The sequence below is a fragment of the Lissotriton vulgaris genome, chromosome 7 (genome assembly GCF_964263255.1).
Source record: "Lissotriton vulgaris chromosome 7, aLisVul1.2, whole genome shotgun sequence".
Classification (NCBI taxonomy): domain Eukaryota; kingdom Metazoa; phylum Chordata; class Amphibia; order Caudata; family Salamandridae; genus Lissotriton; species Lissotriton vulgaris.
The window spans coordinates 1,572,239,921-1,572,251,445 of record NC_141695.1 but is presented as its reverse complement, the minus strand read 5'-3'; the positions used below and the strand labels follow the sequence as shown (position 1 = coordinate 1,572,251,445).

At 45.7% G+C, this 11,525-nt stretch overlaps 1 protein-coding gene across 1 annotated transcript in view; it reads right to left on the bottom strand.

The window, feature by feature from the left end:
* Positions 1-423: 423 nt before the first annotated feature.
* Positions 424-11,525, bottom strand: part of PFDN4 (prefoldin subunit 4) — a 97,609-nt gene continuing 86,507 nt past the window's right edge. The window contains exon 4 of the mRNA XM_086932482.1: positions 424-1,149. Within this exon, the coding sequence (XP_086788608.1) occupies positions 1,018-1,149 (132 nt within the window). The 3' untranslated portion in view covers positions 424-1,017. The remainder of the gene's footprint in view (positions 1,150-11,525) is intronic.

Below are 11,525 nucleotides of genomic sequence, written 5' to 3'. Positions count from 1 at the left end.
CAGGCGGCTCGGGAAGCAAATGGAAAGCGTGTGAACGGACACACATGCACTCGGCAAAATCCGCCTGGTTTAGCTTTAGGGTTTAACCCCAATAGGGCTCCCTACGAGACCTAAAAAGAGCAGGGGCCAAGAGGAGGATTGGTGGAAGAGGAATTCCATATACCAGGGCAGGAGTTCTGGTTCCAGGCGAAGGTCTTCTGTATGCCCTTGAAAAGAGGGTAAAGGGGTTAGAGGGGAGGGGGTTGGAAGGCTTAGGGGCGGAGCAAACGTTTGGTGACTAAGGAGGCACATCACTCCACAGTAGAGAAAGGTAGGTAAACAGGAGAGCTGAGGAACAAGACAGCCCACACAAAATGTTTTTGCACCAAGGGTTAGGCACGTATGCTGCCATTAATAATACACAGTTCACAAGTAAACGAAAAAAACACTCCTTTGCCAATTTTATTTTTGTTTTGCTCCATGAGCAGGATATACACAATGTGTTTATTTTCGCAGCTATTTTTACAGCTTTCCCAACGAAAACAGTGGACATTCTGCCAAAAATAAATAAGATTGAAACGTAAACTGGCATGAAATAAAGAAGTCATCCACTATTTGAAATATTGGTCTGAACTGTTTGTCCAAACGAATGCACTGGAAAAGAACCCTTAGACTTACATGGAGGGCAAGATTCAAATTTTAATTGTGAGTTTAATCACCATGCAGTAGTGATAATCGTGATGATGGTGTCAAAAAGTAAACATGTGAGCTGAGAAAAAAAGATTGACAATATTTATCTTTTTTACAAAGGTCAGCGAGGAATTACTCGTTTGAAAAGAAGCCTAAGACTATTAACACTGCCAAGGTTTGAAGTTACAGCATTGTGGTGAACGCCTTTTTTTGTTGTTGTGCCAAATCAGGAACTCGTCCAGCCTTGTTGTTGGCTCAGAAGTCCAGCAGTGCATGTTTTTTCAGTATGTAACTCAATTAGGAAGATTCAACATATCGCTAGGCAGGAAATTCCGGGAAAATAAATGTTCAACTATCGTCTGCTTCCAGGTTTATGTTGTTTCCAAACTTTGCATAAAGTTGTACTTTCAGATCCGACAGCACGACATGGATAGACTCCACTCTAGATTCTAAAGCATCAATTTCTTCTTGCAAATTTTTCTGAAAATAAGGGAAAAGAAAAATTAGAACATTATGAAGATGGACAATCGTGAAGGTGCACACTACCCTAAGGCAAAAGAAAACATTACGAAGATGGACTACTGGGAAATTGTGCATTATCCTACCCTTTAAAAGTGCTAGTTATTCTCAACATTAGACTAGCAAAACACAGATAGGTGAAAAAGTAGATGCCACGATTTCATACAATAGCCAAAAAGGATTTGGAAACCAGTGGAGTAGCATGATTGCCATGTGCAAGAAGGACAATGAGCCCCCATCCACTAGTTTGGTAGTAAAACATATAAACCAAGCATTGGCAAACCCAATAGATCTCAGAAATCCGATAGCTGTAAGAGTTGTCAATTTTAATGCATTTGTGTACAGCTCTGGGGCTGGTTTATTGATATCTCCGCAGCAGTATTCATTCACGGGCCCTCCCTGCACCCAGACGGCCACTTCGCAACTTGTGCCTCCGTGAAAATTATACTTGATGAAAATATTGATTTAATCAATTATGGAGAGGTCTTTGTCCATTTCTTAAATTAATTAATTCATGTACTAATTTTACATTCACTATAAAGAAAATAACTCATGACAGGTTAAATATGCATTTTTAAGCAAACACTGAAATTCTAAATGCTATCCTTGTAAATGGAATCACTGTTCTTTGTTATATACCCGGAAAAAAATAGAAAAAGCAGCACCATGACTTGCACATTTACCCCTTGAGATTTCCCCAATTACTATTAGAGCTTATTCAAACGTATTGAAAACTATTGGATTCAAACTCACTTATGTGGTGGGCTAGAACAGACAGATAGGTGGGAAGGAGAATAGCCAAAAGCAGGGAGACTAGAGATCTCTGGGGCTTTCAATGCCTACAGGTGGGATCCCACAATATGCCGAAAGCAGGTCAAAGCACACAAGCAGGAGTAGCGATGGGTCCTTTTTAATATGATTTTAACTAACAAATAAAACCGTAGCTATCCAACTGACACAGGAAGAGAGTAGGTAAAAGTCCAATGCGATAATTGCATTATCAAATGTAATTAACACCAGAAGATCTTGGCTAACAGTAGCACTGCGACGGAATAGCCGCCGCAGTGAAGGGGTTAAGGAAAATAATATTTCGTAGGAAGTACTGTATGTTACTCTGAGGGTGTACAGCAGAGTGTGGAGGCTGCAAGACAGTTAGTGTTACAAAGTTTGAAGTGTGAGTGTCGAAGAACGACTCCCTGTGGAGAGCACACGTGGTACAGATGCCTGGTTTCGGAAGAGTGTGCTGCTGAGGGTACATAGCTGTGGAGCCGCAGGAGTGCTCACAGGGATCTTGTGGATACAACAGGGCAGAAGGTGCGTGAACAGACCTGTGGAAGGGACTTCGGTATGATACAGAGTAGAGTCGGGTCTGCGAGAGCTGGTAGGTGGAAATGTCATGAAGGAAAAACAAATCTAACAAGGTCTAAGCAATGGAGGGATCGGGGCTGTATACATTGTAGGCAGATTAATTCACCTGCGGGAAAAAAAGTTAGCGTGATCAAAGAGAGAACGCGCGCTCACGAAGCAGCAGAGCACACCCGTCACATCAACTCCGATTGGAGCACAACCTGGTATTTTCCAGCTGCAGCCGACAAGGAAATTAAAGAGGGCAAAGTCAAAGGAGAAGCGGAGGGGCAGGCACCAGCCATTCGGAGGAGTACGCCGGGAGCAAACTGCAGAGACTCAAACCCCTTTAAGAGTGTGTTTTGCTCAACCTAGAAAATCCTTTTTCATCTTTTCAAGTGAAGTGTTGACCCAAAAAGATGCTCTTTATCAAAGGGCTGATTGAGTATGGATTGGACCTCCTGCTTGAATCCAGAGATTCGAAACCAAGCATGCCTGCGCAGTAATATGCTGGTGTTGATGGCACAACACGCTGTGTCTGCTGCATCCAGTGCGCATTTTATGGAAGTATTGGTGATAAGCTTCTCTTCTTGAATAAGGTAGTTAGCCTTTGTCTTGTATCATAAGGCAAGTGTTGGATGAGGTTTTCAAACTCATCATAGTGAGCTCTGTCATAACATGCTAAACCGGGCATGAGCATTGCCGATTCGCCAATGGTTAGGCCTGTGAGGCCACTCGTTTGCCTGAGGCATCTATTAATTTAGACTCCTTATCAGGAGGAGGGGCATCGCCTGTAGTTTGGGAATTAGCTATTTTGCGGGGTTAGATACGACAAGTTAGTCTAAGGGCAACTGTTCCCTAATACATACAGGGTCTGTAGGAGCAGGCTTGTACTTTTTATCCACTCTAGGAGTCAGTATTCTGGATCTGACTGGGTCCTTAAAAACCTTATCTACATGTTTTATCATGTTCTTGAGTATGGGCAAAGTATTAGTGGATTTCTGTGAATGCGTGAATATCTCCACAAGAAAATCTGAGTGGATTTGCTGAGTGTAGCTCCACCCCGTATTGGGCAGCCCGGTTAATAAGCTGAACAAAGCCTATGTTATGTGGGGAGGGTCTGGAGGGATACAGGTGAGGGTCATTATTGTGATTAGAGTCTTTATTGTAATTTTCCCATGTATCAATGTCATGTGGAATGTCGTGTGGTCTGTCCTGATCCTCGTCCCCCTCCCCATCCCCATCCCCATCCCCATGTTCATCATTCTGTGGTTCAGGTGAAAATGGGGGTGGTGGTGAATTTGATGGTGTGATTAGTAGATGTGGGTTAGGCTGAGGAGAAGGAGGTATGTAAGGGGGAGAAGGGTTAGTACCCATGTTCTTCTTTTCCAGAGGGATAGGACAGTCCTTTGAGAGATTTAGCTTCAGTTTTTTTGGAAGAGTGGCTGTACGGGGTCCAGTTTTGGGATTGATAAAGAGTCTTTTATGTTTTGTGTCCTAAACAGCATCTTCGGATGGAAGTTCCTTGGAAGGAGTGTCTTTCTCCTTAGAAATGGGCTTCAGCGTGGAAAATTTATGAGGGTCTTTGTGCGCCGAAGATTCCGAGTCTGAATGCTTACTTTTTATGTTTAGAATCCGAATCTCTCGGAGTGGGATGTTTCGGCCTCTAGTGTTTCGTGCGGAGGTTGACGGCTCCGAGCTTTTAAGTGCCAAGGATTTCAGCATAGACGATTTCGGCTCCGGAGCTTTTTTCGGCTCTGAGGCCTGCGGTGCCAAAGGTGTCTTCTCTGCTGGCGCTGTAGGGAGTGGCACATGAGGCGGCTTATGCTTCGGTACCAAAGGTGGTGCTTCTGTACTGGAATGGGGCAGGGTCGAGGCTGAGCCGGAAGGCTTGTCCTTATGTTTCGTAGCCGGGCCGGAGGGCGGGGCATTAGAAACTTTTTGTCGATGTCGAACTGAGCCAGAGATCTGAGGCGATGTCGGAGCCTTAGTCTTTTTGGGTTGTGTGGTCACATGGGGATTTGTACTAAAGGTATGTTGACCAGGGATGATGTTCTGGTCTTCCTCCATGTCGGAGTCGGCTTTGGAGACCGGTTCTTCTTCGTTGGCCTCTATGGGGAACCTCTGAATCTTCTCCAAGATGCCCGGTACTGAGCTGCTGTCTCTTTGCATTTCATGGCGTCGAGCCCAACGGTCACATAGAGTCTTTTTCGATCAGAACGATTGACACGCTTCGAAGTCCTCGTCGTGTTCCGGGGATAAGCACAGGTTGCAGACCTGGTGCAGGGTGGTGCGTGGGAACTTCGCACAAGACCCAGGACATAGTTTAAATGGAGTCTGTTCCATCGACTGCTGGCGTGGTCTACACAGGTAGGCCCGACGGCCCGCTTCAAAGTTCCCGATCAAAAAGTTTTTCAAGTTCTACGATGCGCGTCCAGTGGGATACTGCGATCGAAAGACAATACCGTTGAAGGTGAGGACTGCGGATCGAAAGGGTTCGAAAACGATACCGAACCAGAGCGCAGCAATACAAATCTGAGCCCGATGGCGGAAAAAAACAATCCAAGGATGGAGTCGATGCCCATGCGCACTATCACCAAAAGGAGGAGTCAACTACCTTGTGACTACAAAGCTTTCTTCGAAGAAAAACAAAGTGCAAACATCCGGGCCCAACACCAGATGGCGATCTATGTGAACGCATATGATCTACAGCTCATATACCTGGAACATTATATTATTTGGATTTTAGAATTACAGTTTGATTTTAGCCACTTACACAAGATAGACTTGTAAGGAAAATGGTTTTCTGTGAAGGTTCCTCCCACTTTTGGCCCCATTTGGACTGTTAGCGGCTGGTTTTTCGACTTCAAAGTGCACCGAGGCCTACTTTCCAGACCTCAGTGCCAGTGTTCTGACCCATTACAAAAGGTATGTTAATTGGCTACATACAATTGGCAAGGACTGACTCAGTTGTAAGTCCCTAGTATATGGTATCCAAGAAACCAAGGGTATGTAATGTAAGGCAGAGTTTTCACCCAGGGGTGCAGCACTGTTTGTCACCTTGAATGGGACAGAGACAAAATGGACTCCAGTCTTCCACTGCAGACTGACAGAACAGTGTGCGACACTGCCAGTTCGATTTTGCCATTGCACTTAATGGCAAAGCCACCACTTCCCTTAAGTAATATGGATACGCCTCCCCTAAAGAAGGCCTATAGAGTCCTATGGCAGGGAGCTATATGTTACTAACTAAGCCATATGATTTTCTATATCTCTTAGCAGTAACACCTCCAATATGTTGTTTTGCTTTGGACAGGTTAGGAGCCCTGTTGGCTAACACAGGGTAAAACGGTTAGCACGTCAACCCATCTAACTCATGAATGGGGCAACCTAGCAGGGTCAAGTGAGATATCAAATCAAATGGGATAGTAAATCCGACCTGATGCCCATGAAATATTCAAAGTTACTAATAAAGTTAAACAACTTTTAGAAAGTTGCCACTCTGCACTCTAGCTAGTACAGTGACTTCACAGAGGAACTGACACATAGACTAGCTTCTGACCACCTGGGGAAAAGGGTGTGGCCCAGGAGCAAAAGCAGTTGCCACAGAGTGAGGCATTACCTCCACTTTCAGGATGGCCACAAGAGTGTTCGCCAAAAATGCAGGCTTCAAAGGTGAAGCTGTCCGTGAAAGCCGCTTTTGACATCCCTGAACAGGATACCTTTTGTTACTGCAGACAATTAGAATACAGAGCTAAAGGAAGGAAACCTGTGTCCAAACTGGTTTTCCGTGAGCATGTAGCCCACTGATAGCTACATCTGTAGGGTGGAATAACCTGCTCCTGATGACAGAGGAAGGGTTACGCCATCTTGAAGGGAGCAACAATGGGACACTCTAGGATAGCCAGATGCCACACATCACAGGAACTTCGTTACTAGAGAGGAAGGCCGCCAGTAGCCCATTGGCTAGTGACTGCATGGTCCCCTTGAGAACTCTCCTGGGATAGATAGAGCACCCATTGCACCCTGCCCCTCAGTTCACATTGGAGAAGAAGGGGGGGGCAAAGAAGGACTGGCCTGCTGTCCTTGAACCACACAAAGAAAGGTTGCACCATCAAGAGGACTGCCCCTGTTGCACTTTTGTGCTAGCAAGACTGGGACAGTGCCTGTAGCTCCTGACTCCAGGATAAGTTGATTTCCCAGCCTCTCCAGGACCTGTGACTCAGCAGATCATGTTGCTTATCTCCTGGGAGCAGCTCTAGGACAACAAGAGCTGAAAGAGCTCAAATGAGCAAAGTGGTAGCCACTACAGAAGTTTTGCTGCTACCAGTCGCCGGGCACAACAGAGGACAAATTTGAAATAGCCAAAACCTGCACCCGCACCTGGCAGACCCGGGAGTGATGTCCAAGTTCGCATTTGAAGTTCACAAGAGACACCACCACCCACCAAAGAGTTTTCATCCAACCACGGGGTAGCATGATCAATAGTGCAGCATAGGCTGTCCAGCTACTGCAACGTAGAGCACTTCGAGGGGCCCACAACCTATGTGGTCAAAGCCGTCCTACATTACTGTGGACCGAGGAACTAACCTTGAGACACCGCCGATGACCACACCACAATCAAAGCATCCTTTTAAGCACTTTCGACACGCAACCTTCAGCATCAGGACCACTCAATTGACTTCTATGGCAGTTATCCTGTAAAGTCTGGAATGTGCTTCAAAAATGCTCTGGTGGCCAGGTAACAGTCTAAAGTATCCTTTCTGGCCCCATAGACTTAATCCCACTGGATTTGGTCACCCAAGGCGGGCTAGAATACTCGCAATAACTTTTCCAAACTTTTCAAAAGTTATCAAACTTTAGGTTTGCCAATGCTCGTTTATGGTTGAATTTAAAAGTGATAAAAAGTTCTAAAATCTCTATCTCCGGAACCCTTTGGTAAATTTTGATGATCAAAGTCTCTAAACATTCATAAAAAGATGCTACATTTTTATAAATAATTGTTGTGTCTTTTTATTGGTGCGAGATTTTATTTATTTCATTGTTTGGTGTTGTTAAATGCTTCACACCAAGTTCCTTTGCTAAACCTTACTGCTTGCAGCCACAACTACACAGGGTTGAGCTAAAGGTTAAACAAACGTTTTTGTCTGGACTCAAGACTGTATCTGCGAGTGTACTCCTCGATAAAGCCCCACACCCATAGCATATAATACACCCAGATCCTCTTAGTACTGTATTTAGATCTGGCTCAAATGTAATTAAAATTTGCAAAAAGAAACTTCTAGATTAGATTTCTCCCGGGTGACAACAAGAGCAGTGTTTGGTAGGATTAGTCAATATTTAAACTGTCTTCTGGCATTAACTTTATGCATAATAGGACTATTTACTAATTACTTACGTCATGGCAGAAATATTAAAAAAATTGAAACCTGGCAAATATATAATAGAAATGGATTCTTGTAGAGCATTAGCAACTGAGTGTGAACAGTGTGTTGTCTTCTCATCACATTCAGACTACGGCGGCTTTGGGCGAATCATTTTGCAAATAAGAAAAGGGTTCTCACATGTTACAATTTGCTAGATGCAATCAACTAGCAAATAGCTAACTGGGTTCTCACAAGACTGATGAAGATCGTTTGTTACAAAATTCATCCTCAGGACTAAATAAACGTGAATAGTCTAGATGAAAGATGGCCTTTGGGAAAAGAAATGCTCCTCCAGCTCAGGAATGAGCTCACATCATGGATCAAAAGGTATCCATAGACGTATGTCCAGTATCCTAAAAACGGGGTGACCCCCAAAGGGATTCCCATATTTTTTGTTGCCATGAAGGTTTGATTTAATTGCAGAGTTTACAGTGAGTGCAGTGTTAGATATATGGACTGCAGCAAGTGCAAAGTATATTTCTGATCCGTACTAGATTCATTTGTTAGCTTGCCACGAAGGTTTGATGAAATACAGGGTCTGCGGTACGTGCAGCGTCAAGATATGTAGAATGCAGCAAGTGCAGAGTAACTTTACAATCCCCACTGGATTGCAAATCATCTTAATTTCATACGCTGTCTTCCAGTGAAGCATGGAGAAACTATCTTGTAAGCATAGCTGACATCAGGTGACTCCCACTAATCGCTGGGATGCGGACTGTCATGCAGACAAACAAGTTACTTAGCTTCGGTAACGCTTTTTCTGGTGGATACAGTATCTGCCTGTGGATTCCTCACCTTGTGAATATCCCCTTGCATCAGCAACATTCAGAAATTCTTTTTGTAGCTTCGTACCGACGACGTCACAGAAGCACGGCATCGCGCGCGGCTCCGCTGACGTCACCGACTCCATAATAGGCCTACGTCGGCGTGATGACATCAGTTCCCCCCTTTTTTCTGTGCCTTCGAGGCACACGGACGGACCGATAACAGTAGATATATACACAGTATACACAGTACATAATTGTCAAGATAACACACACAGTGTGAAGGCAATGTAGCAAATCAAGACGAATAACACACTTCTTTTGAAAATAACACATAAGCATAAAAAACATTGCCATTAACATAGGCATAGGCATAGAAGAGTAGACAACGGGGAGGCGGGTGGGTCAGTGAGGAATCCACAGGCAGATACTGTAATCACCAGAAAAAACGTTACCGAAGGTAAGTAACTTGTTCTTCTGATGGATACATCTGCCAGTGGTTTTTTCACCTTGTGAATAGAGTCCCACAGCAGTCCCCTCTCCCGGAGGAGGGTGTCCACTCTCCTATACCAGAAAATCCTGGAGGACAGAAAGCGCAAAGTGTCCGTCCCTCCTCACTTCGGAATCCAAGCAGTAATGCTACGCGAAAGTGTGGAGGGAGGCCCAAGTTGCTGCTCTACAAATGTCCTCTACTGGCACACCCCTAGACAAAGCAGATGTAGCTGATCTTGCAATAGTAGAATGGGCTCTTAAACCTTCCGGAGGTTCCTTACCCACTAGAGAGTAGCATATCTTGATGCACAAGACAATCCATCTTGACAGTGTGCGATTGTGCACCGCCTTGCCTCTTCTGGCACCAACAAAACCAACGAAGAGCTGGTCATCCACTCTGAACTCTAGTTCTGTCCAGGTAGAAACTCACTGCCCTCTTAGGGTCCACATGATGAAGTCTCTCCTCCTCCTTGGAAGGGTGAGGGGGAGGATAGAAGGTAGGAAGGGTAATAGACTGCCCCAGATGGAAAAGAGTTACCACCTTAGGCAGAAAAGCAGCCCTGGTTCTGAGAACCATTCGTTCAGCATGAATGGTCAAGAATGGGGGCTTCGAACTAAGAGCTTGAAGCTCACTTACCCTCCTTGCGGAGGTAATCGCAATCAGAAAGACAGTTTTAATAGACAACAGTCTCAAGGGACACCTGTGCAAAGGTTCAAAAGCTGAACCCATTAAAAAAGTAAGCACAAGGTTCAAGTCCCATTGAGGCACAATAAAGGGACAATAAAGGGAGTAGGAGGAAATGTATTCATGAGGCCCTTTAGAAATCTCAAGACCACAGGAGATTTAAATAAGGATGGCTGATCCGGCAGACAGAGCCGAAGCATAACCCTTAACCGTAGCCACAACAAAACCCTCCTGCGCCAAAGAGAATGCAAATTGAAGAATATCAGCCAATTTAGCCTTCAAAGGGTCATGGACTTCTCTCCACACCAAGAAGAGAACTTAGTCCATCTATAAGAGTAGATAGACTTGGTGGAATCACGCCTGGCCGACAAAATGACATCCACCAAATCATTTGGGAGAGAAAAGGAATTCAGGTTGCCCCGTTCAATCTCCAGGCATGAAGGTGTAAGGTCTGGAGGTGGGGGTAGGGGTGTAGAACCTGCCCCACCATCTGAGAGAGGAGGTCTGCCCTGAGAGGGAGACGGAGCAGCGGGCATGAGGAGAGGTGGAGAAGATCTGTGTACCTTACCCTTCTTGGCCAATCCGGGGCGATCAATATAACTTGGGCCCGGTCTTGGCGAATCTTCCTCAGAACCCGAGGAATCAAGGGTATGGGAGGAAACGCGTGAAGGAGTTGCGAACCCAAACTCAACTGAAACGCGTCCCCCAGTGCTCCTTGCATCGGAAACTGGAGACTGCAGAACGACGGGCAGTGAGCATTCTCTTGAGGAGCAAACAGGTCCACCCGAGGAGTTCCCCACATCCGAAAGACGTGACGAACCACCTCCGGGTGAAGCCTCCACTCGTGGTAGGCCGAGAATTGCCGACTGAGACTGTCTGCACGCACGTTCAGAACCCCGGCCAGATGATTTGCCATCAGACAAATCTGATGGCCTCTAACCCAGGACCATAGGCGCAGAGCCTCTCTGCAGAGGCAATGCGACCCTACTCCTCCCTGCTTGTTGACATACCACATCGCAGTAGTATTGTCCGTCAGGACTTGCACCGACTGACCGCAAAGGGAAGGAAGGAAAGCCTTGAGTCCCAAACATATCGCCTGTAATTCTAGAAGGTCGATGTGAAGCAACCTTTCCTCTGGAGACCAAAGACCCTTCACCTCCAGATCCCCCAGATGAGCAGCCCACCCTAGAGTGGATGAATCCGTTATCACTGTGGCCACCGATGGAGGTAGCTGAAAAGGCTTTCCTTGAGACAGATTGCCTTCCACGCTCCACCAAGACAGATCCGCCACAGCTTCTCTGGAGACCCTGACTGACTCCCTGACATCTCCGTTGTGCTGATACCACTGCCTGCGGAGGCACCACTGGAGCGCCCTCATGTGCCAGCGTGCATGGTTGACCAACAGAATGCAAGAAGCTATCAGAACGAGCAGACGAAGGACCTTCAGGCAAGGAACGACCGCTCCATTGGGAAATAAAGGAATCATAACCTGTACGTCACAAATTCTTTGTGGAGGAAGAAATGCTCGACATACAGTTGTATCCAGTACTGCACCTACAGGTTGCGCTGGTAGGGCACCAGGTGAGATTTTGGTACATTTATCGTAAAACCCAACCTGTACAACAA